The 23994-nt window shown below is 35.8% G+C and overlaps 6 protein-coding genes across 12 annotated transcripts; 1 reads left to right on the forward strand and 5 right to left on the reverse strand.

The window, feature by feature from the left end:
• Positions 1–311: 311 nt before the first annotated feature.
• On the reverse strand, positions 312–4341 carry IleRS (Isoleucyl-tRNA synthetase). Its single transcript, XM_069060197.1, has 4 exons — positions 4065–4341; positions 3709–4016; positions 2916–3661; positions 312–2867 (listed from the first exon to the last, which is right to left on the reverse strand). Exons 1-4 carry the CDS (start codon positions 4193–4195, stop codon positions 417–419), a joined length of 3636 nt encoding a protein of 1211 aa, XP_068916298.1. The 5' UTR covers positions 4196–4341; the 3' UTR covers positions 312–416.
• An 831-nt stretch (positions 4342–5172) lies between these two features.
• LOC138139748 (uncharacterized) lies at positions 5173–7744 on the reverse strand. Of its 2 annotated transcripts, XM_069060215.1 has the most exons (6): positions 7621–7744; positions 7202–7426; positions 6477–6701; positions 5980–6424; positions 5750–5927; positions 5173–5685 (listed from the first exon to the last, which is right to left on the reverse strand). In XM_069060215.1, exons 1-6 carry the CDS (start codon positions 7666–7668, stop codon positions 5409–5411), a joined length of 1398 nt encoding a protein of 465 aa, XP_068916316.1. In that variant the 5' UTR covers positions 7669–7744; the 3' UTR covers positions 5173–5408. The 2 variants fall into 2 exon arrangements, with proteins under 2 accessions (XP_068916316.1, XP_068916315.1); XM_069060214.1 differs by lacking the exon at positions 7621–7744 and having other exon boundaries at positions 7202–7516.
• Positions 7745–9787: 2043 nt separating this feature from the next.
• Positions 9788–11549, reverse strand: LOC138139761 (Na(+)/H(+) exchange regulatory cofactor NHE-RF1). Its single transcript, XM_069060231.1, has one exon. It carries the CDS (start codon positions 11102–11104, stop codon positions 10613–10615), a length of 492 nt encoding a protein of 163 aa, XP_068916332.1. The 5' UTR covers positions 11105–11549; the 3' UTR covers positions 9788–10612.
• A 3242-nt stretch (positions 11550–14791) lies between these two features.
• On the reverse strand, positions 14792–20535 carry LOC138139747 (tetratricopeptide repeat protein 39B-like). 5 transcript variants are annotated; one of them, XM_069060213.1, is made up of 11 exons: positions 20403–20535; positions 20313–20349; positions 18795–18863; positions 17013–17047; positions 16851–16958; positions 16454–16795; positions 16239–16401; positions 15858–16186; positions 15646–15807; positions 15132–15593; positions 14792–15079 (listed from the first exon to the last, which is right to left on the reverse strand). In XM_069060213.1, exons 3-11 carry the CDS (start codon positions 18843–18845, stop codon positions 14980–14982), a joined length of 1752 nt encoding a protein of 583 aa, XP_068916314.1. In that variant the 5' UTR covers positions 18846–18863; positions 20313–20349; positions 20403–20535; the 3' UTR covers positions 14792–14979. The 5 variants fall into 5 exon arrangements, with proteins under 5 accessions (XP_068916314.1, XP_068916313.1, XP_068916311.1 ...); XM_069060212.1 differs by having other exon boundaries at positions 20313–20452; XM_069060210.1 differs by lacking the exons at positions 20313–20349; positions 20403–20535 and adding an exon at positions 19404–19534.
• A 28-nt stretch (positions 20536–20563) lies between these two features.
• Positions 20564–22330, forward strand: Tbc1d22 (TBC1 domain family member 22). 2 transcript variants are annotated; one of them, XM_069060216.1, is made up of 3 exons: positions 20564–20700; positions 20755–20894; positions 20942–22330. In XM_069060216.1, the coding sequence occupies exons 1-3, from the start codon at positions 20627–20629 to the stop codon at positions 22132–22134; spliced, it is 1407 nt and encodes a 468-aa protein (XP_068916317.1). In that variant the 5' UTR covers positions 20564–20626; the 3' UTR covers positions 22135–22330. The 2 variants fall into 2 exon arrangements, with proteins under 2 accessions (XP_068916317.1, XP_068916318.1); XM_069060217.1 differs by having other exon boundaries at positions 20963–22330.
• LOC138139756 (R3H domain-containing protein 4-like) lies at positions 22320–23881 on the reverse strand. Its single transcript, XM_069060226.1, has 4 exons — positions 23738–23881; positions 23529–23689; positions 23054–23476; positions 22320–23001 (listed from the first exon to the last, which is right to left on the reverse strand). Exons 1-4 carry the CDS (start codon positions 23812–23814, stop codon positions 22892–22894), a joined length of 771 nt encoding a protein of 256 aa, XP_068916327.1. The 5' UTR covers positions 23815–23881; the 3' UTR covers positions 22320–22891.
• Between the last annotated feature and the right edge of the window lie 113 nt (positions 23882–23994).

The following is a 23994-nucleotide window of genomic DNA, read 5'->3' on the forward strand; positions in this document are numbered from 1 at the left end:
CTTTCTTCAAAATCACTTAATATCTAGTTTTACTTTCTCTTTATTTTTTTTTAATTCTGACCTCCACATTTTTAGTTTCATAAAGTAGTTATGTACCTTTAATTATGATTTTTTGTTACTACAGCATAAAAATCACATTAAATACATAATACTGCTCTTAATAAAAAAATCTACATATCATTTTACCACAGTAACAATATTCATTTCAAGATTGGTATTTTATTGTATTTCTTTCGATAAAATACTTGCGGTTGTCGTATCTTGACCACAAATTTAAACATCGCCGACTTAAATTAAATTAAAGGACGTGGTGCTTCTTATCTTTTATTGAAAAGTACTGAATACATAAATAAGGAAAACTTAACAAGCTCAATGCGCAAAAAAAATGAAAATAAAACCTGATGAAACAAAATAAATTATTTTGTGATTTCCTTGGCGGCCTTCACCCAACGATTGATAATATCCTTGTAATCCTTCTCGTTCAAAGTTTCGTTCCCGACTGGATTTTCTAAAATCAAAGTGCCGGTAACATTCTGCTCGACAAAATTGAATACTTTGCAAAACGGTATTCCACCAGTTTCGGGCAGAGCAATTTCCTTATTTGGAGGAGTGACGAAAATAGTTTGTCCAGACAATCCCGAAATGTCACTCTCGGCAACTTCCTTTCCACTACAGTTGACTAATTTGAAATCTTCTACGCCGAACAAGCAGAACACGACCGAGCGCAACTGCTCTAAACCGATCTGTTGATTTGCAACCTCCAATAAAGCCAAACCCTTTGTTGTCCCGTTGCAATATCTCGCCTTCACGCCTAGCAACTGTATATTAACCCATTTGCTGGTAGGAATCACGATATCCTTGAACCGTGTCAAAACCAGTTGCAAGTTGCAATTCTTCAACTGCTGCGCGTCCTCGATTATCACGTGGTCCGAATCCTGCTTGTTCTCTAGCGGTCTCAATGTTGCTTTTATAGTGCTTTCGATAAAATCACAGTAAGACTTTGCGACTCTATCCAGATCACCGGTTGCTTTATAAAATACTGATACTTGGTCTGTGGGGACTAGATGAGCTTTCTTACGTAGTTTCTGAATGCGGTTTATTATTTCCCTAGCTGTACCTTCATCCTGCATAGAACTGTCTGGAGTCACGTCCAAAAGAATAAGAACGTCGTTGTCGCTGTTAACCTCATACTGATTGGTGTTGATGTTCTCAGACTTGAAGATCAATCTCACCTCAGATATCTCCACTCTCTGACCTGCGATCACCCTGAATCCAGCTTTGACCATTTCATTGATTTCACCATCTGACAACGCTTGAATCCCAGCAGTTACAGCTTTGAATTCCTGCTTGAGACGAACTCCCAAGACTTTGTAATCTGGTTCGGCGCGTAAAGTTATTCCGTACTTGCTTTTATCAGTTGTTGTGCTAATAGTACGGACGTTTAATTCAAGATGTACGTACTCTTTCAGTGAAAGAACATCCGAAATATATTGAGGATCTTGATGGACTATTATGACTTCAGGCAAAGGATACTTGATGGGAATTGTTTTCCTATCGCGAAGCACGCGTCCCAATTCTATAACACTTTGCATTCGTGAAACTGCCCTTTCTATATCTTCATTGATCAAAGCGTTGTTCGGCGATGGTAACATCAAATAATGAACGCTATCAACTGACGTTCTCATCAATTTCTTCAAGTACTGGTACATGGTTTCACACAAAAATGGCGAAAACGGCGCCATCATTCTTACAATGTTTAACAACACGTTAAACAAAGTCAGCAGAGCTGTTTTACAATCATCAACTCCTCCGTCGCCTTTTAAACGTTTCCTGTTCATTCTCACGTACCAGTTGGTCAAGTAATCTATGAATTTAGTGAGTCTGGGAATGACATTGTACAAATGGTAGAGACTCATCTCTTTGCGAACGTACTCCAAAAGCGACTGAGTAAAAGAGAGAATCCACCGATCCATCATGTTGGTTGGAGTGATATCTTCAGTGTAAAAGAATGGCTGATCATGCTCTTGCACGAAACTTTCGATATTTTGCAAAAGAAAACGGAAAGCATTGTACCAAGGAAGAAAAACATCTTTTAAAACGTCACGAACTCCTTCTTCCTTGAATCTCAAATTTTCCGCTCGCACGACTGGAGAATTTATCAAATACAATCTCAAAGCATCCGCGCCGTATTTGGAAACTACTTCCAAAGGATCTGGATAATTCTTTTTCCTTTTGGACATTTTTTGACCATCACTGGCTAAAACGAGTCCGTTAGCGATAAGATTCTTGTACGGTGCTTTTCCAAACAACGCCGTCGAGATCACGAGAAGAGTATAAAACCACCCTCGAGTCTGATCGATACCTTCAGCGATAAAATCAGCCGGGAAGTACTCCTCAAATTCTTTGAGGTACTCGAATGGGTAATGTTTTTGCGCGTACGGCATAGAACCAGACTCAAACCAACAATCGAACACTTCTGGAACGCGTCGCAACGGGGGATTCCCCGCGATTCTAGATGGTATTTCTAAATGATCGATACTTTCTCTGTGCAAGTCGGTTATCTTTTGGCCCGTCAATTCCTCCAATTCGGCAATGCTACCGACGCAAACGAACTCGTCACCTTTCGGCGACATCCAAATCGGTATCGGAGTGCCCCAGTAGCGATTTCTACTGATGGCCCAATCGCGAGCGTCACGCAACCAATTACCAAAACGTTTGTCCCTGATGAAATCTGGTACCCAATACGTTTCAGAAGTGGCTTTTTGGAGCTCCTCAGTCATGTGTTCAACACGGACAAACCACGATGGTACCGCTTTGTAGATCAGAGGAGTGTCAGACCGCCAACAAAACGGGTAGCTATGTTTGATCTATAAACAACAACATCAGGTAAAGTCTAATTTCAAGAGCAAACATACTTGTGACTGATGAACCAGTCGACCGCTGGCCTTCAGAGCTGCGATAATTTTTTTATCGGCGTCCTTCACATAAAGTCCCTCGAACTCCGTGATGGGTTTGACGAATTTCCCGGTGGCGTCAACAGGGCATATAGGATCTTGATCTTTGGTGATGATTCCGTTGCTGAGGCAGACGCGATAATCGTCTTCACCAAAATACGGAGCTTGATGGACCACACCTGTTCCAGATTCGGCGGTAACGTATTCGTCGACCAAGACGCGGAACCCCTTGTCCTTCAAATTTTCAAAGAAAGGAAAAATTGGTCGGTAACGCATGCCTTTCAACGCGCTGCCGGGGAATACTTTCAAGATTTTATAGTCGTCAGATTGGAATATTGTTTCAATTCTGACTTCCAACATGATGTAGCATTTTCCAGTACTAATTTGTCTGAAAAGCGCGTACTGCAGTGTGGGATGAACACAAGCAGTCAAATTGCTTGGCAACGTCCACGGGGTCGTCGTCCAGACCAGAAGAGCAGCGCCATCTTTGTCACCAATCAACGGCAAACTGACCGTCACCGCTGGATCAACGACGTCCTTATAATTCTGACCCGACTCAAAATTTGATAAAGGTGTGGTGCAAGTTGTAGAATATGGCATCACTTTACTTCCCTGATAAACCAGACCTTTCTGATACAATTGCTTGAATACCCACCAAACAGACTCCATGAATGATGGATACAAGGTCTTGTAGTCATTTTTGAAATCTATATTGAAAGTGTTATTTTTCGAAAAGAAAATAATCATGAATTACCAATCCATCGTCCGATGCGGCCTATTATAATTTCCCATTCGTTGGCGTACCGCATTACGATTTTCCTACATTCCGCATTATATTTGTCAATACCCATCTTCATTACATCATCTGGTCCTTTGATGTCCAAGGCTTTGTCAATCTCAAATTCCACTGGTAAACCGTGGCAGTCCCATCCGAATCGTCTCTCGACGTGATAGCCCTGTTGGTGAGCGTAACGCGTCACCACATCTTTGATGGTACCAGCCAGGATATGTCCATAATGCGGCAAACCAGTTGCAAACGGCGGTCCGTCATAAAACGAATACCTACGATACGATTTTTATATTTCACTCACGTTATTCATCAACAATTACCTTGGTTTTCCTTTGGACTGTTTCAAACATGTTTGAAAAACGTCGATGTCTTTCCAATATTTTATGATTTTTTCTTCCTCTTCGGGGAAGTTAATTGTTTCCGGCACACGCGGTATCTCCTGAACGGGCATTTTTATATCTTTCACTCAGTAAATGTAAAGATTAAGTAATACGAGTTTAAGTTACATTACAAATTATATCACATTCTACACCTCAGTCTCACGGTGCAATATGACACAACCTCAAATTTTGCAGATGATGCAAATATCAAGAACGCCACGTTTTTTTAGGGTTATAATGAAATTCCCCAGAACCTGTACGTCACCGTCACAGCAAAAATATAAAATAGGGGCACCAACACATTTATTTAAATCTAATTGAATCTGATAATGATGACACAAAAATATTTCAATATATTAATTGAAAAAATGTAATTCTTATAATTAATAATATGCGAAGATTGCACAGAATCGTGCGTTTACGCTACGCTATGATACGATTTTACTCGATATAGTAGGTATTTCTCTGACAGGATGATCAAATTCACATTTTTCGAAAGCTGTTTAATCACATATCCGCTTACATAATTTAATATTTTATAATTCGTTTTACTTCCAAGAAAAAATGTTTTATACTACGTAGTTAGTGTATTTTAAAAAATTAAATAATTTCTGTATGATAGGTATTTTACTTTTAACACTTTTGCGTTAAAACGGCAACTCTGTACAAGATAAGACACTGTAAAAGTTGTAAAATAAATTGAGAGATTTTCTAAGTTAAGTAGGTGTTGCGTGTTTACGACGTATTTTAGTTCCATCCATATTGTATGCTGGTAGTGCTCCCACTCCAAAATTTTTTACAGGTAGGTAGCAAGTCCGCCCATGTCTTTTTCGTGTTGCGAAAAATTTTCATAATTTTTAAATTAATAGGTAGTTTAACTGTAATGGTACAATTCCGTTAGTCTATTGATTCAACGGTTGTCTTTGTTATGGCTTTTTTATTAACTGATGTTTTCCTGTTGCGGTGGCTCACTAAATATTTCATGTTTTCTGTTTTTTTTTTGCTTTTCAATATTGATTTATCTTATTTAGGATTAAGTATAATAATATTTAATCTTTTAGGTACTTTTATTTAACTTAAAAATAAATACATATTTTATAATCACGCAATAAATAAATAGATAATATAAAAACTATAAACCTAGTGATAATTACCTACAAAATGAGACATGACAAATATATGCATTAGTACCTACAGTAATACAAATTGTAGCTGATAGCGGCAGTGACACAAATTTTTAAATTATCGTTTATCACAGCTAAGCAAATTAAAATTTGTTGGATTTTACATGTAATCGCTTTTTAAAATTTCTATGTCAAAATTAATTTCATTGAGAGAATAATTTGCCGTATCAATTGACTTAGTATTAAAAAATACTCCTTTCTTCAGTTCTTTTATTTCTTGATAAGAAGTGCAGCTCAACGAAAATACATTATTTCGAACACTAATAATAACATCGTGTGATTCCCCAATCAGCACCTTGACTTGCATGTCGAATTCTTTTGCGGTTTTACCGTCATCCAAAAGCCAAATCCACAAAAGTACATTTTCAGTTTTAGATCTGAAAATATTCGACGCACAAGAAGAAATAAATAAGAGAATGAGGATGTCGAACGTCTACTCACGGTTCACACTCAATATCCAATTCTATTTTTAGAAAAAATGTATTCCGTTCAAACTGCATCACATAACACAAATCCTTGGCTTGAAATATTTTTTCAAAGCTGACGTAGACGTGAGGTTTGAAGTATTGTACCAATGGTCCGTCATGGTTTAATTGGAAATGCTCGATGACATTTTTTCCTGTGCACATAACCACGATTATTTTGTACTCAACACCGTAACCAGCGCAAACCTTTGATCAAAGAAGTGCAGTTTGAAGCAAACGGACAGTGGAACACAATAGCCTCGGCGCTTCTGTGCAACAACTCAAAAGATCCGTGACAGGAGGAAGAGCGAAGATCTGGATTTAGCAAATTTCGATTTTTTTCGTTTCGACCCAGACGAGTTGCAGAACTCGCTCTGGAAACGACTGGACTTTCAGTCTGAAAAATATCTTGCGTCGATAACGACTTGGCCCTCAGATGGAATTCGTTTTCGTTGGGATTGGCCAAGTTGTCAACGGAGCTCGATTTGCCGACGATCCGTGCCAAAAACTTATTCGCATGTGACGGCGTGACTCTTATGTTGGGTACATTTTTGTTCTTGTTTTTCGTTTTAAAGATCGTCTGCATCTTCGCCGTTCTTGCGTCGACTGGCTCTTCTCGGAGGTTGAAAGCGTCGACCAAAGCGTTGTAAACCTGTGAATGTGGCGCAATGAAGCGTGACAATTAGAATCAGTTTGAAATTCACCTGGTCCGACAGTAATGATCTTCCTCTGTTAAACCTCAAACGACAGATGGGACATCTCTCGGATTTGGACCTGCAGCGGACGCAGATCAGATGTCCGTTGTCACACTGGTAGGTCGGGGGTGGAATCGTGTCCAGACAAACCGGACACTCCAAAAATGCAAGAATTGTAGACATGCAAGCCGAGAGACGTTGCAAGTTGGTCGGCATTGGTCCGCAACATACGGCCTACAAAAATTAGTGGCCTCGAATAGCTAGACAGACGTTTTGATGATGCAATTTTTATCATCAATGCTTAGCGCACATGTATTTTTAATTTCTATTACCGCTTTGAGGAAATGACGGCAATTTAAACGAAGCCGAGGAGGATACAGCGTTTGATAAGATAAGTGTGAAGCAGCGGATGTACTTCTGAATGTGAGAATGTTTCATATTAACATAGAATTTTCATTAGAGGTAATAATAAGACAATGAAATAATTATTCAAATGGAGATAGCTTAAAGCGCTGACACAATTAACCTCACGTAAAAAATTCCTCGCTAGAATTTCAATGAAATGGTGGATTCGCCCTGCAATGAAAATTTAGTGCAGCACAATTGCTGTGTACGTCAACTGAATACAAAAATTTCTAATTGCAGGTAAAACCGCTAAAAAGAAAGTCGGGCGGGTCTTTCGTCGACGTTTGAAAAGAATTGTTAAAAAGTGAGATGGTTGCGAATTGGTTTACCTCAGGCGTACATTGGGAATCAACACCGGCATTCCACAGCAAAAGTGAAACTTGATTGGGTTTTGATTTCACTATTTCGGCAACCTCGGTGATTCTCTGACCCAAGATGTCTTCACCGTTGACTTCCAGTAAGCAGTCTCCAGGTTTGATTCCAGCCAAATCTGCAGCGGTGTCGGACGCCACAGAATTCACCCAAGGGTAGGGATCCCATTTTCCTCTCGTCAACTGAAAGCCACAGTTCGATCCATTTCTTTCGAGATTTATCAGTCTAACAGACGGACTATAATGATCTTCAACGTCTGTGTCACTCAACATATCGAACTATAATACCGAGACCTTTACTGGCAAACTTTCATCGTTATTTTCACCTTATGTTAATATGTTCAAGGTTTATCTCATTTCTATCACAACTCGTTTACCTTCATTGAACGTTTATCAGCGAATTCACTTTTAGCGCATCTTCGCATTCTTCCTCCGTCTCAACTGATACATCACAAATTTAAAGATTCAGCGCGAGATAAATTACATTCACAGTCAACAATCATGGCATCTGGATATTTATCAATAAAAAGATGTTGATTTCACTTACTACAGGATGGCCTTCGAGTATACATTAGCCTAAATAACAAAATCCAAGAGGGTAATCTTGTGATTTTTGCCAGAAGCAAAACTCTTCTCGCTGGACTAAACAGTGTAGTTACCGTGTTAAAAAGAACGAATCTGTTTCAAACAATTTTACACTGGTGTGTTAATTTTTAAAATAAACTAACAGATGGATCTCTAGTTGAATTGGTTTTAAAAAGCATCACAAATTTTCAATAAAGGTTTTTATGTCGTACCGGTTGGCGCACCTATGTTGTAGGATTCTCAAAGCGGATTTACCATTAAATCATTGGCAGTGAGAAATTATCTTCTCCGGGAAATTAAAACCAAATTCGAATTAACCCACGGCGTATTTATTCATGTGTGCAAGCAATTAAAAAAATACAAGTGATTTTAATTTTTTTAAACATTTTTTACATAACTGCGTCACATGCAGAATATGTAGAATGTATGGGGTTATTTTTGGATAAAATATCTATTTTTGTTTAATAAATAACAAAGAATCTGTTCACGTCTCTTATATTTTTCTGGCATTAAAACAAAAACTGTATTAAAATATTAAATAATAAATAGAACTCGTCAAAAGGAACAACTTTTCTATCTACCATTTTGCCGAAAAACGATGTTTAATTCCAAAAAAAAATTGGAGAGATTTTTCACTAAAATAGCCCTACGTCACTAAATACTGCAATGGCTAATAGAGATCAGCGCTAATATGAAAAAAACATCCATTTTTATCCAGAAAACGTGTTTTAACGCCGAAATCGAAATTCAAATAAATCTACCCGTATAGAAAAAAATCCACTTCGTAAGAATCTGGTTGTTTCACGTCTTTAGGTAGCTTAGTTTTGGAGATATGAACGGTTTTAGGAAAATTTTTCCTAGTTTTTTAAGCCATTACGCAACGTTTTTCGCCAAAATGGTAAAGAGAAAAGTTGTTCTTTTTGATTAGTTCTATTACCAGTTAAAATTAATGCACTTATTTCAGAAACACCCTGTATTTAATTTCTCTTCTGGGGACAAACCTAGTGAGATTAAGCTTTTCCAAGATTCAACACGTCGCCGTCGAAGGGATTTAATGATTTAATTTGGTATGAAGATTTGTAGTTTGTCGTTTGAGAACTGAAAATAAATTGTAGGTACTAACTAAAAAATCTCATGAATGTAAGAAATATTTTAAGTGTGCAAATTAATTTTTTACAAGTTATCAAGGAACTAATAAACGAGAAAAATCTGATAAATGTCGATGCGAGCTTGATCTTGAAAACTTTCTTTTTAAAAACACGGTAGACATCTTCATTTTTATGATTCTAATGCATTATCCATGAATTCTGAGAATTGAACACGGTAATTCAATCAAAGTGTATTGGAATTCCGAGAAATAAATGAGTCAAAGTGGAAAAAATCAACGTAAAAGAATTTACAACATGATTAGGTATTTGCCACATGATAAATAGCAAGCAAAAACATAAAAACGCTATGGCAAAGTGGAATTAAATTGCTGACGGCATCAGATCGAAGGGTCGCCCCTATTTAGCAAATTTGCGTCTTCCGCTGCTCAATGAATTGTTTGAATTTTGCAGGAAACGTATCGAAATTGCACCTTCCACATTTCTTCATCCGGAGGCGGTAACAAACAGATCGTACCAAAGCATCATTGTTCATTTATTTAAAAAATTCGAATAACGTTTCGACACGACACCGGTTTTCTAGCAGCGTGCCAAATACACAACATACGTTAGAAAAACACGAATCGAACAATTTCGGCGTATTTTTTTTTGGATCGGGTTGAACAAATTCAATATGTGACGGTAAACGAGGTGGTCGAAGAGTGAAACGTGCCGAGTCATAGGAAAACCAACTCGTCACAAGATGATTTGAGTTCCGCTACACGGTGGACAACCTTCACCCAAATAGAAAGAAGGCACGATTATGTTCATCTCCCAACCATGATTGTGAAGGATACGGAATGAAACGATGAGATTCTCATAATAAGTTTATTTTATACAGATTATGTAACATATTTTACAAAATTATGGGTAAAAACTTCAACTAATTCATTCAAGTAACATAACTAATAAGTCGTAATCTCATATAGTAACTAAAAGTATGAAGATTCTAAAAATCGCTAAACTAATTACTTGGTCTCACGGGTCATGTAAATTGTTTTGTTTGAAATGACTGGAAATGTATTGTTTTAATCTTATTATATCATCAAATCAATTGTTGAAACGTAATTGGTGTTATCGTATCGTGTTTGGCATTGACAACTACACTCAAAGACATATATGAAGAGTTAATAGCAACGTGTCGTGTATTATTTTGGTGTCACTTGTAATAACAGTTTGTTCGTAATGTGAACCGATAAAATTAATAATAGCATCACGATAAGAAATAATTGTTTTCTACATCTGAAAAATGGGCTTTTATAGTTTTTATGACGGAAACCGATGCATGCTGGTATCGGGTCGATTTGTTAACACGAATTGCGAATTGTTACAGATTTTACTGTTGTTGTCGTGTTGTTGCTAGATAAGAGAAGTTGCGGTGCAAATTAGTTTTTCGACGAATAAATTAATAGGTTGTAGATGAGGTGCTTCTTTGAACGTGAGCAATTGGAAAACGACTGCGTGTGGTGAACAGTTCCGCATCATTTAATGTCACCATTATTATTTATGTAACACCTGTATATATTCAATAATAGAATTTTCAGCGTAATTTTCCCAAGGTCACTTGTTCAATAATGTTACACTAGTCATTTAAAAAATGTTTCCAATAGCATTTCGGGAATGTCAGTCCACTGCTCACTCAAAGTTTCTGTACAATGTCGAATTTCTGCTTGAAGTCCATGGACTCCTTCTTGGGGTCAAATTTCTTTTTGGATGCTAACTTAGCCCGCAGTTCGGCGGCTGTCATGCTCAAATTGAGCGTTCCGTTTTCCTGATCTTTTTTGGTGACGTCATTGAGTTGCTTCTCCGACTTGTCGTCGGGCTCCGTGGGGATGATCCCGTCCTCGTGGGGGTCCACCACCAGCAGCTTCGTCTCGCCGACGAGGTTCTTTATGAGTTCGACGACTTGTTTGTGTGTTTTGTTCGCGATGCTCTCACCGTTGACTTCCAAGATGCGGTCGCCTTGTCGCAAACCGGCTGCTTCTGCTGGAGAGTTGTCGTCCACCTTGCCGATGTACTGGCCGGGTTTGCCCTTTTCCGCGTGCAAGTTGAACCCGTAGCCGTCGAAGTGGTCCCACTTCTTGATGTGGCAGAGTCGGGCGTTTGGGTGGCTTTTCAGCTCGGAAGACATGGCGCGATCGATTATTCACCAATTTAATCACTGATAACAAAAGAACATCCGAACATCGCGCACAGTCGCTCGTCTACAGGTGCACACCGCGATCGCCAATAGGCTATGGTCGGTAACTAGAATGTGATACTGGAAGTGGTAAGGTAAGTGAGCACGTCGCCCCGCTCCCGCCGCGGCCGCAGCACCGGACCCGGCTTATTCGCCTCCAACAGCTTTGACATCCACGACTACCACCCAGCTCTTCGTACCGCAATGACAACATACTCCGCCACGCCGAAGATACCACCGCTATCGCTTCGCCATTGTCACGACCGGCATCGTCGCTCTTTTACTACGCCCACCGCCACCCAATCCGCGACAGGAATTCTGCAACCACGCCGAAGATCGAAGCCTCCAGCCTCTCCCATTCATTCTTTCATTCTTGCACACGCTTCGACTGTCCATCTTCAAAACTAGTCAACAACCACGTGGAGTACAACGACTCGGGATCAAAGATGATGATTATAACCGTCTGAGAAATTACCTACCTACAATATTGATATAAATTGTGATGAGAATCACGCCGCCGAGCAGAACTGCATCTGCCATATGACGTAAAATGACTCTCAACAGTTATGTCACATTCTTGTTATACTGAACTGTTACATGCGATGGCTTCCGCTCTTGATAATTATCGCCTTCCTGTAAAGTAGCATACAAACATTACAATCTTAAAAATTGGTTTTAAATTACATTTTAAGCTTTTATTTTTATTCAGTTCCGCGAGACATCTACAAATCTAGAGACATGACATAAACGTCAAAATAACTGTCAAAATAAATGCTTCCAAAATATTAAGATCATCAGAAATATTACAACCATGATTATTAATACGAACACAGTTGAAATTCACATATGCAGGGATAAACAGAATCGATAAGATACGTTTTTATAAACTATTAGATTAGATATTCCGTTAATCCATTTTTTCGAGAAATCTAGGGGAACGCGGGGAAAAATAGATTTGAAGTCGACAAAAAAGTAAACATGCGTTGAGTTTCTCGCTTATTATACCGGGTGTCCCACCTAAGACTTTTAGGTCTTATATCTCTATTATTTATGAAAAGATTATTGTGAAATTTAACAGAGAGATAATTTAAAAGGTGGAGATTAATCTCGCGTTAGGTACTCAAGTATTTCCAGTCTTTAAAACGCCGTTTTAACTCCCTTTATTTGTGAATTAAATCGTTTAAGATTTATACTAAACTGTAGAACAACAATAAACAATAGCTTCCGTAAAAATTCGTAGTCGTACTACAAGAAAAAGAGGAAAAACCGTGTCAATTTATTTGATTTTTCGCAGAATTGTTCAATTGTTTCAAAGCGACTTGACTTGAAATCTCAAAATTTTTGCACATTTTTAACAAAATAATTGATGTTTTCTTGAAGTAGAATCTGTTAATTTGATTAAATTTTTTGTGTAGATGCATGTTTTCTAACGAATAACAATCGGACACTAGTTTTGTGTAGATAAATAAAGGAAAATGTTCTAAAATTACATTTTTTATTAATCGGACATTTTTACCAGGTATTTATTCTTCATTCATAGAATACTTATCTTCCAAATTTCACAAAAATCGGTCCCTAAATAATAGAGATATAAGACCTGAGAGTCTTAGGTGGGACACCCGGTATTTTATTCATACCTTCCTTGTTAAAGTCTTATCTTGAAATTTGGCATAGTTTTTTTTATCCTGACCATCTGAGATCTAGAGTTCCAATCCTTGGGTAACAAAACTTAGGTCAGAAGTGATACCTACTCATTAGATGTTTATTCCCGTAAATATTCATATGCTTTGAGAATGATTAAATATTAACTTATGCAATAATACCAATTTTGCGCTAAATAAATCAAAACAAATTTAAGTGGAAGTGATAAACCGAACGGTTCACATGAATTGTTTATAAAATAAACGCAAAAATTTACTGTCACAATTAAAATAATAAAATAAAATACAGACTTCGACATTGTTCCAGTTAGGTACGTTAACAATTGATTGTCGATTTCTGTTTGTTCTGAAACATCGATCGATGATACCGTCTGTATTAATGGTGCTAAAGTATTTTGCATTTACTCGATGTACGAGTGTGAAATTACTAGATAACACAGTTTACTTGTGGATACACAATCGTTTCATTTTACTTCTAAAAATACTAAAAACGGTTAGTTTTGTTCTACATTCCTCTAGTCCAGATGTTAAGCAACAAAGTCTACATAGAGTATAAATAGGCTCTTGAACTGGATCATTTCGTAAAAATCTAATTTACACTGATTGGGGGAATCTGACACGTTTAGATTTAACATTTTTTAGTTGGATAAGGTACATTTCAAAACATTTTTGATCGGAGCGTTGAATACCTACTCATCGCATGTTGGAAAAAGATAATCTCAGTATAATATTTCCAGGTCTTATCGAGCCCGATCATGAGATTTTTAATTAACCTCTTCCATGTAATTATTCTATTTTTATGAAGGTACTGAGATGATTTACTCAAGGTTGATCTGAGTCACCTTGTAGTCATCTTAATCCTAGGCAAAAATATTTCATTGACACGTAATTCGTTCCCATAATTAACGATAATCTTAATTATTCAGATTCATGCCTAACAACACAAAAATGTTTGATAAAACACTTAATGGTTACGCACATTAAAATTATAGATGCCTCACACCTCTGCATGTTGCTCTAAAAATACAATACGTCGTCAAATATAAATTCGGTTAAAAATAAAGCGCAATTCGTATTTAAAGAGGTGATTGTATTTTAAAATTTGTACTCAGACAAAGTAAAGGTGATTGATCTTCGAACAATGTTTTAAATCAACTATTATATTGTTATTAAATGCCACTGTCAAGTCGGATCGAACGCCTCTCGGTGAAGATGTGGATTAAATCAATAATTCTGCAGGTGTTTCCTATTACATAGGTATTTTGAGCAGTTTGCATTTTGTGGGTATTCACTGTGGAATATTTGACGCAGCAAATTCTAATAATTCATTTTCCTCAATTAACGCGGACACGTAATGAATTTAATTAGTAAACGGAGCTAATTTAGAACATTAGGACACTTTCACTTCTGTCAATAATTCAATAAAAACGTCGTGTTAATTACCGAATTGGCTGTTGGCGGTTTGGCAAAACAATGACATTCACATATTTTATTTTCATTCGATTGCATATTTTGTGTGTTTTTAAATGGCACGAAAACCGGCCTGCATGAAGTAAATTGAATTTTAATAAGTACGACTGGTAAATAAAATGACTCATCGCTAATATAATGTTGATGTTTCTTCAAGGTAGGTACTCACTTCGTACCACCGACTTACCACCTCGGTTTGTAGGTGTTTCTGTGTAATAATTGCATCATTCGCAGCGAATTATTCAGAAAACAAACATTCGCTTAACAAATCAAAACGAATCTGTGCATTTATTCGCACATAATCAATTTCACGTGAATTTCTTTTAACGACACTTTCCTCCGTTATGGCAATGGTTTTAAGGCCAAATCAATGTTACTGAAGGATAATTGACAATGGTAGTGACAAATCCAGCTTCCCACGATTCTCGTCTTAATCGCTTCGGGTGAAATGGGAAATCCTGATTACACGTGTAGACGTGCAATTTTAAATAAATAACAAGGCCGCAGGTATTAACAAATTAAATGTAAATTTATTAGGATAAACAACACAAAACGATATATAACAACACAGCCTTATATTCTTTATAAATATGATGGGTGTATAGTGCTACTACTTCACAAAATGGTATGTTGTTACGAGTGCTACAACCAGGAACACAACAATTATTAAAATGCAACAAACTATGTGTTACTTGGTTAACATTTAACATTTTTCATTTCTGCTTTGTACTCGGTTAGAGCAGTGTGAATTCGAAAATGCAACCGCGACTCCAGTGAATACCCCGAATAGTTTTTCCTAAAACAAATCACACAAAATTACTCGCGACGATACAAAACTAGTGTCTTACTTTGCGTCCTCTAAGGCCAAAATAGCTTTCTCTCTGTTGCCCCTCTCCCATTCAATTAATGCCAATTCTACAATAGCGTACGGAACTAAATAATTATCCTCGACGATATCTTTTTGCAAGGATATAACCGACTCCAGACAGTTGAGAGCTTGCAACGGACTTTTCATTTGTCTCAAGCACGCCCCTTGAAGTAACAAAATGAGAGCTCTGTTGTCGGCGTCGTATTTGGAAGATTTTAAACCCTCGTTTAAATCTTTGAGAGCTTTTTCTGTCAATTTGTACACGTTACTGGCGACATTAAAATTTTTCATTGCTTTAAATAAATTCCATATGTACATTAATTCCATTACGGGTAAAACAAGATTGTGGTTCTGCTCAAAATATCTTTCCGCTTTTTTTAAAGCGAATTTTTCCATCGGTAACGACTTTCCAGCTATCCTTTGCTTATATTTAGGTACGTCCCTACAAAAAAAATGATGCTGATTAAAAATACAAATCCGCAAGACATCACTACTTCATGAGATTGTCGATAACTACGATGTCCGTGCTCGAAAGCTCTTCTTTCATCATACACATCAAAGCAGCTTTTTGATAACTGTATATGGTCCTCGACCATCTACTACCCTCCAAGAGAGACGTACAATAAACTAACGCTTCTTTCCAGTTCATTTTTAAGCTTGAAAAATATTTTTTACATTCTGGTGGTTAACACCAGAATTGTCTTACCAGTAAACCCACAACAGTTCCCAGAAGCACACGTGATGAAATTGCGGCCATAAATTTTGAGATTTCCAAGATTTTTTATACCAGTCTACACTGAGGTCTAGATTGCCTTTCATAAATTCCAGTCTTCCTTTAAAAAATAAAAACCACACTCCATGGGGATGCTTCTTCAATTGCTTTTCTAATATTTCTTCGCTAAGTTTAATATCACCTTCTTGATGGCTGAGGACGTAAAGCACAATCAGATTGTACCCGAGCAGAGTCATTAAACATAAAATTTGGCGCAGACCTTGCGTTTTGTAGCCCTCAATTAGATCGTTAAGGCCCGTTTGCTGAAATATGAATGATTAGTTTTAAATGTGCGTACTGAAATGATGTAATTACTTTATTCCCCGAAAATCCTATAAATTCTAATAATTTTATTACCCTACCAGGCAGCAAAGATATCATTAAATTGAATGTACCGATACCCATCTTGACACCGCTTTCAAAATGTACTCTCGAGGAATTCTCCCACCGACTCTTCACAAGAATTTGCTGGCAATCCCTACAAAACAATGTTTATTTCCTTGTCATCGTTATTACTGTTGATCTATTACTTGTACGAATTATAGCACGACCTAATTTTAATTCCAGCTTTAATAAAACTGCTCAGTGTCTCGTCTTCCATAAAAGTAAGCATAGATTTCAATAAAAGACACTCAGCATGGCAAAGTTCCGCATGTGCTTCGTCTTCTGAATACTGATCGAAATTATTTCTCCTGACCATCTTGCCCAAAGATTCTCCAATAGTGTTTTTCTTTCTCTGTTTATTGCATACTCGAAGTGCGTGTTTTAAAGCCGCCGATGCATTCACTATTGATTTATGTTCAAATGTTAGGATGGCTTCAAGAAAAAGAAATACTGAATGTCCCAAGGAATGATATATACTGGTAGTGGCACTGTAATTTTGATTCTTGTTACAAACGGTGACAAGCAAAGTACGAATAAACCCACTAAGGTGTCATTAAATTTTTCGCTTCTATGAATTGATTATTGAAAAAATAATTAATAGCTCTCTGACTTTCTTCAACGGCTCGTCCTAAGGTCATGTCACCTTCCGATCTAAAAATTAAATTCCTTGGAGGAATGGTTCCCATCGAAGGCTCGAATACTTACGTCGGCAAGTCAATGTCGTTGACCGCATCCTCGAACTGCAAATATCAATTTTACCACAGGGAAAGTGAAATTTAAGGCCTGGGTCATGAAACCACAGGATACAAGAAATAACATTTCATTGAGTAAACAAAACAGATCGTGTTTGCCAAATACCTACGTTTAGACCAGTTATGTACTACTGAATAATTCAAATGTACTTGTAATGATTATTACTTCAAGAATGGTAATTAAAATAATTTCGTCTATTTAACGCAAAATTCACGAATATGTAAGTATTTTATCGACGAAAAAGCAGATCAGCTGACAAAAAAAAAGGGTCTGACAAAGTTCATCACCTGCGGGATACCATACAAGTGCCAGCGATAATAATGTTATCAATGTTATAAAAATAAGATTATTCTGTAGAAAAATAGTACCTATTGATAGCACTATGTAATACAACCGTTGTTCAGGGATAATAAATGTTTTTGCTAACGGCGTCTGTCAAAAAGTATGGAAAATGGCTATTATTCTTCACAAACTTTTTTGTGATCAGGACCTTGATATTTGATCTTTACGAGAATTCAGAGTTAGGTATGGAGGAACTTTGCTACAATACGGAAATAACGCTCAACTCATATTTAAATAAATTAAGGCCGCACTTCGATCACAAACGGAAAGATGACAGTGACATTTTGAAATTTATACTGTTATCGAAAATGAGTGAACTAGCGTATTTTGTGGGGAATAATATCATATTTTATACTTTTGAAGCATAAACAATTGAGAAATAATACCCTATGACCCGGGCACGTGGAAAAATTTTTAATTTGTTACATAGTGCCGTTTATTGATAATGTTTATGAAAATCAACTGCCAGAGTTTGTCCGCGGAAAAGATAAATATTTAATGAAAATACAACACAAAGTCCAAATAGTTCAGTATATTTTGCAATCCTGAAAAAAAGTAAAGAGTCAACTTTGACTTTTGTGTCGGCTTGAAATAATAAAAGGTAATCAGATTAATGAGTTGCAAATTGTAATTAAATAATAACATATTACATTACATTGCTTTACCTATATTTGTCTTACCGGGTTTTTTTAATAACTTGATCATAACAATATTTCTTAATTTAATTTTTATGCTTTTAAATAAATGAGGTGTAAACACGGTACGAGTCCGTGGCTCATCTTTTCTTAATTATTTAGCTGCAAGAGATTGGCAATTTTTACTTCCAATAGTAAAAATCGAACTGAAACCAGGTACCTAATCAAAAATTCGGGCGCGCCTCGATTTGCATATTAAAACATATTTAAAACGTAATCACGACCGACCTTCATGAACCAGACATAATGTACCTAACTATTAACGTCACAATTTGCTATTTTATCAACGTTGTGCCGTGTTAAAAAATGTGGATAAAAACGTAGCAAATCCGTTCGAAAATAATTCTGCAGGTGTTCGGAACTATGAATATTGGAAATGTAAAAGCGGGAATGTGTTGAGATGGATTTTTGTTTATTTTTAAGTGGTAGACTTTCACATTCACTCTTAAGTTTCTTCTTTGATGGATAATAAATGTAACTTATTATTTGTTTCTTCACCGTTAATGAATAAAAACAGTATGCATATGCAGTACCTGCCGTACCACTGAATTGTATTACATAGGTACACTAAACTGGTTCAAGAGCAAATGAATAAAAATAAATAGGTAACGTAATTGATACCTAAGTACCTAGCGTGGAATTTGAATTTTCAAACGACCTTGTTTAATAATGTAGTGTCATTATAAAATTGTTTTACCTCATCCCAGTCCTGATCGTCCACATCTTCATTGTCAGAGTAAGAAGCCATGTCTTGAACAAAGGATCACTAAAATAGATGCAAACATCAGTAACATATTTATACAAAAATAATAGACAAGTACTTGTTTAAACATGGATAATGAAATTATAAGTTATATAGAATTCTACACAATAATCTTGTTAGTTACGCGACCGTTTGTACACTGCTATAGCTTCAAAGATTTTGGTAAAAGTTAAAGAAAGTAGGGACTAACCTCGATATATCAGAACACTCTCTCCTATCCATCAATACACACAGATAAATACTGTACCTTAAATTGGTGCATCGATAAAACTAAATGATCTGTTTTTATCTCTAATCGGTAAAATCTAACAACTCAGCAATTGTCGATTATACAGTGAATAAGTACCATCGAAAAATTAGTGGGTAGTAGGTACTTGCTTTAATTTGTTCAATTCCGCTCTCATAACTTCATTCACTTACCGATATTTATTGGTAATTTAATTACACTTACACGTGCGTGGGTATTAATTAATTATTGTTGATCACAAATTCGTACAACATTTATTTAATAATATCACAAAAAATAACCAATGGGCTACTTACATGTGAATATGGGTGTCTATCGTCTAATTAAGCAACATTCAACAGTGTACCTACGTATTTGTATAGGTTGCACGTGGAGTATATAAAAACCTGTTTTTCTTAATTATCGAGGAGAAAGATAACATTTAAATATATAAACAACATAATTAAGTACCTGCTACCTACATGGGTGTTACATGTAATACAATAATACAATTTAAATGGTTTAGATGGCCATGCGGCTCATATTTAAAAAAAATATATTTTTCAAAATTTGTTGACTATCATTTAAGTACACAGACCCACATACATACTAATTTTAAGTTTATGTTGAGCGTTTTATTGCTACTTTATAACTGAGTTTTCGACTCTTTGTCCCTAATATATACATATAAAAACTGACTTGCAGTATTAACTAATGTTTTTATCATTACATTAATTGGTATGTTCAGAAGTTGGTATTTAAAAAAAATTACTTTTTAATGAACTGCCTGCTCGATGAATAGGTATGCGAATCAGAAATAATAGATTTTGAAAAAATTGTCATTTGATGACGTCATTGAAATTATGTAGTATATTACTCAACACCTTGAACGGTTCCACCTTCCAGCGCTCGACATTGACATGACGGCTCAATAGTTTTATTTTAATTCCAAAATAAGGAACACACTGAAATTAGAACTTGTTGACTAATTCGTTATCGAAACAAATCTCTCAAGGAAGCAATCACAGCAGAATTTCGTAAACAGCTTTATTATAAAATAAAATAGTAGCGAAAGCAATAGGTATATTGTAAGCACAAAATCTAAGATTTGTGAGTATCAGTAAAATTAAAATTTGCGCGGATGCAGTTTAATGTATTGCAAAGGTACAAAATAAGTAAAGGACACTATTTAATTGCATAAAACTGAAGTAAATAAATGAAACTACCTGTCTTCCAACCAACATGGTGGTACGACACGTGAAACTGAAAAAGCCTAGGGTGAAAATGATTCCCAAAAATTAATATAATAGTCGTACTTAAAAATTCTCCTGTAAACACATTTGGAGTGCTTTAACAGGATATTAGTTGAGGGTGTTGCAAATAAATAAATTCATTGTGATAATTAAAACTGTGGTGACGTAACATATTTTGACGTTGCCGTGTTTGTTGACACTATCGAATCAATTTAACCTCAAAAATTTGGGGATGTGCTGTTGAAAATTATGGCCAACAAGTGTGTGATCTTGAAAAAACTGTAAGAATGGACGGATCAAGAAATCCCGACAATGATAAAACATCCTTTTGGAAGAAAAACAGTAAAACTGTACCCGGACGGTAAAACGGACAATTGTCAAAATTCCTTAATTGTTGTCACTTGTTACTCCTCAGACCTAGCCCAAAGAAGGATGTAAAAAGTAGCGTAAAACCAAAAGTGGTAGGAACTACATCATTCCAGGACTTCCAGGCTTCTGTTAGTGACGCTTGGGCCATGGATGACGATGATTTTTGCATTATTTCCGGACTAGAGAGTAAGTATTTGTTGAAAATTGTGCTGGATTAAAGCTGATTTTTTTAGGCACGAAAATATCAAAAAAAGTATCTCAGTCAGCAGCTTTAAACGTATTAAATAGTCATCGTAACAGCACAGATATTCCAGTAACCTCGAACGACAAGCTGGAGTCAGTTTCAGCATTAGAAGTGGATTTTGTTAGAAATAACAGAATTCCAGGTAGACCTCAACAGTTGCGGTGTTTCAACCCTCCCCAAGATGAGGACAGTGAATCTAAGTTGGAAAGGTTCGAAAGTGTTTTGGCCAATCCTCCCAGCCTTCCGGAACTCTGCAAATTAAGTTGGTCCGGAATTCCAGTTAAAGTTCGCGCGATAACTTGGAGATTGTTGTCTGGTTACTTACCGATAAATTTGGAACGCAGAAACGGCGTTTTGGAGAGAAAAAGACAAGATTATTGGAACTTAGTGGAAAAGTATTATTATGCTGAGCATGACGAGACTAATCGTGATATTCAGCATCAGATCAATATCGATGTGCCAAGAATGAATCCTTCAATACCGCTTTTCCAACAAAAAACTGTACAAATTATGTTTGAAAGAATTTTGTTTATTTGGTCTATTAGACATCCTGCATCAGGTTATGTGCAAGGGATCAACGATTTGGTAACACCATTTTATGTAGTATTTCTTCAAGAATTTATTTTAGATAATCAAGCATTTGAAACTTTTCATGTTGACAAATTAAGCGAGGAACAACTCAAAATTATAGAGGCTGATTCATTTTGGTGTCTTTCTAAATTCCTAGATGGTATTCAAGATAATTATGTTTTTGCACAAGTAGGTATTCAACGCAAAGTACATCAGCTAGAAGAATTAATTAAGCGAGTTGATGAAACGTTGCACCGTCATCTGAAGCAACATAATGTCAGTTATTTACAATTTTCTTTTCGTTGGTTAAATAATTTACTCACCAGAGAGCTTCCTTTAAGGTGTACTATTAGGTTGTGGGATACATATTTAGCGGAAAGCGATTGTTTTGCGTCTTTTCAACTTTATGTATGTGCTTCTTTTCTTCTTTATTGGAAAGATGATTTAATGCGCCAAAATGATTTTCAAGGACTGCTGTTATTACTTCAAAATCTTCCTACTCAATCTTGGTCAAGTTCTCAAATTAGTATGTTAGTAGCAGAAGCATACAAATTAAAAGTTATGTTTGCAGATGCTCCAAATCATTTGCAAAGCAACACTGGTGATAGCTGATTAAATACTGTATTGTAGTAAACTGAATGTTTTTTAAATGTTTTGAAACAAAACTTACATTTATTGTTGTTGTAAATACATGACTTGACACATATTTTTATATTGTATCATATGTGATTTGAAGTAATAGTTACTCAATAAAACATGAACCCATTAAAACAAAGCTGCTGTTCAAATTAAACTCATTCCATTTTAATTGACTTTTATTTATCAATTGCGAAAACTTTACCCTTAAAATGATTCCACCAGCATAACATATCATTGATAACTGAACGCATGGGTCAACTAATATCACACATGCCTGTCTACTTTACAAATCAAAATTGTACATTAAAAATTCACTCTACAAAAAATAAGTAACGCCACTTAACTACTCACTAGTAGGACTAGTCACAAGTACTTTTCATAAAAATATATATTTATACTGACATGACAATTAAATATCTTGACTAATTCATTTTGTATTTTTTAAAATCAAGATTAATAAAATTAGCATTATAGTAACAGATGCGTAATGAACTCTATACACAAATTAATATTCATTACTCATAAAATTGAAACACAAAACGAACAAGTTAAGCACATTCATTTAAAATGCTAAAATCCTATATTTACGTTAACATAATGTACAACACGGAATTAAAAGTGAACGTAATTTTTAAAATTAAAACAATACTTATTCTTATTACAAGCAATTATTTTGTCCCGCCTTCACATTATAATGGAAATAAATACATAAAATATTAAAATGTCAACACTAACATTTTCTCCAATAGGCAGCGAAATCTATCAGTAAAGGTTCAACAGGCATCCAATCTGCAATTGTGTTATAAACCTCAATTTTTCTGTGTTCATTTTCAACAATTCCTAAAATAAGTTAAATAAATAAATTATTAAAAAAAAAAAACAAACAGCTTACCTAAAGATTGTAATCCATGGTATTGAGCAATGGTGTGCAAGAGCAATCTTTCAAAAAATGTAGGTGGAGATTTTTCATAAATACCATTTGGTGTTATTTTAAAAAAGGCAATTAGATCATCTTCTGAGATTTTCACCTGTTCGAGTGACAATTTATTCTTCAATTTAAAAATGCGTTTCATTTTTGGTGAAATTTTAATAGAACGCTTTTCTTTCTCAACAGTTTTCTCTTTTGTATTTTTCTCAGTAAAAGCAGCAATCAGTTGGGCTTGTTCCTCTTCACATTTGTCCACAAATATGTTCCAAAAGTGTAAAGCAGCACTATCGCGTAATAATCGAGTGAAAGGGCCTTGATATGGTTCCATTATTATTACCACATCTTCTTCCTCTTCATGTTCCTCAGCTAGAGTTTGTAACAAGCAACCTATATTGACACAATATATTTTTTGCACTAACTGTAAAACAATTATACGAACGATTCTGGTATCTTCTTAATTTTTTTCTACCAGAACACCTTTTTAAAATTGGCTGTTCTTCACTTTTTGAATTTTTAAAAATTGGAGGGACAAAAGGCTGGTTTCTGAGAAATGGTTCATTGTTTAAGGATTCAGTATCACTGGCAGAGGCACTACCCAAACTAAAAACGGGATGTAAGTGAATAGTATTAATTTAATATTGTACATACCGTGAGGATTCGACATCTGAATTATTTCCAGAATGTGTGGGAAATGCATAGCTGGGTTTGCCTTTAATCACTGTCATTGTTAAGAGTTACTTCTCAAAAATTTAGCAAATATTTTATTTTTTTGTTAACTGTGGGTTTGTACCATTTTCATAACAAAAATAAAAACCACCTACAACAAACATACGTAAACGTCAACTTCCACAGCCAATTACGTAATATGTTTGTGTTGTGTTGTTACATCATGGTTGTTACCAACA

The sequence above is a fragment of the Tenebrio molitor genome, chromosome X (genome assembly GCF_963966145.1).
Source record: "Tenebrio molitor chromosome X, icTenMoli1.1, whole genome shotgun sequence".
In the NCBI taxonomy this organism is placed as follows: domain Eukaryota; kingdom Metazoa; phylum Arthropoda; class Insecta; order Coleoptera; family Tenebrionidae; genus Tenebrio; species Tenebrio molitor.

Coding starts and splice junctions, on each gene's coding strand:
- IleRS (XM_069060197.1), bottom strand. CDS start 4,195: ATGCCCGTTCAGGAGATACCGCGTGTGCCGGAAACAATTAACTTCCCC. Junction 4,017..4,064: donor CAGTCCAAAGGAAAACCAAG/GTAATTGTTGAT, acceptor ATCGTATCGTAG/GTATTCGTTTTATGACGGAC. Junction 2,868..2,915: donor GACTGGTTCATCAGTCACAA/GTATGTTTGCTC, acceptor TGTTGTTTATAG/ATCAAACATAGCTACCCGTT.
- LOC138139748 (XM_069060214.1), bottom strand. CDS start 7,516: ATGTTGAGTGACACAGACGTTGAAGATCATTATAGTCCGTCTGTTAGA. Junction 6,425..6,476: donor GATCATTACTGTCGGACCAG/GTGAATTTCAAA, acceptor CCACATTCACAG/GTTTACAACGCTTTGGTCGA. Junction 5,928..5,979: donor CTGCACTTCTTTGATCAAAG/GTTTGCGCTGGT, acceptor TTATGTGCACAG/GAAAAAATGTCATCGAGCAT.
- LOC138139761 (XM_069060231.1), bottom strand. CDS start 11,104: ATGTCTTCCGAGCTGAAAAGCCACCCAAACGCCCGACTCTGCCACATC.
- LOC138139747 (XM_069060213.1), bottom strand. CDS start 18,845: ATGGCTTCTTACTCTGACAATGAAGATGTGGACGATCAGGACTGGGAT. Junction 16,402..16,453: donor TCGTGCTATAATTCGTACAA/GTAATAGATCAA, acceptor ATTGTTTTGTAG/GGATTGCCAGCAAATTCTTG. Junction 16,187..16,238: donor TAGGATTTTCGGGGAATAAA/GTAATTACATCA, acceptor TTCATATTTCAG/CAAACGGGCCTTAACGATCT.
- Tbc1d22 (XM_069060216.1), top strand. CDS start 20,627: ATGGACGGATCAAGAAATCCCGACAATGATAAAACATCCTTTTGGAAG. Junction 20,701..20,754: donor AGTAAAACTGTACCCGGACG/GTAAAACGGACA, acceptor GTTACTCCTCAG/ACCTAGCCCAAAGAAGGATG. Junction 20,895..20,941: donor CATTATTTCCGGACTAGAGA/GTAAGTATTTGT, acceptor TGATTTTTTTAG/GCACGAAAATATCAAAAAAA.
- LOC138139756 (XM_069060226.1), bottom strand. CDS start 23,814: ATGACAGTGATTAAAGGCAAACCCAGCTATGCATTTCCCACACATTCT. Junction 23,690..23,737: donor TCAGATGTCGAATCCTCACG/GTATGTACAATA, acceptor TCCCGTTTTTAG/TTTGGGTAGTGCCTCTGCCA. Junction 23,477..23,528: donor ATTAAGAAGATACCAGAATC/GTTCGTATAATT, acceptor GTGTCAATATAG/GTTGCTTGTTACAAACTCTA.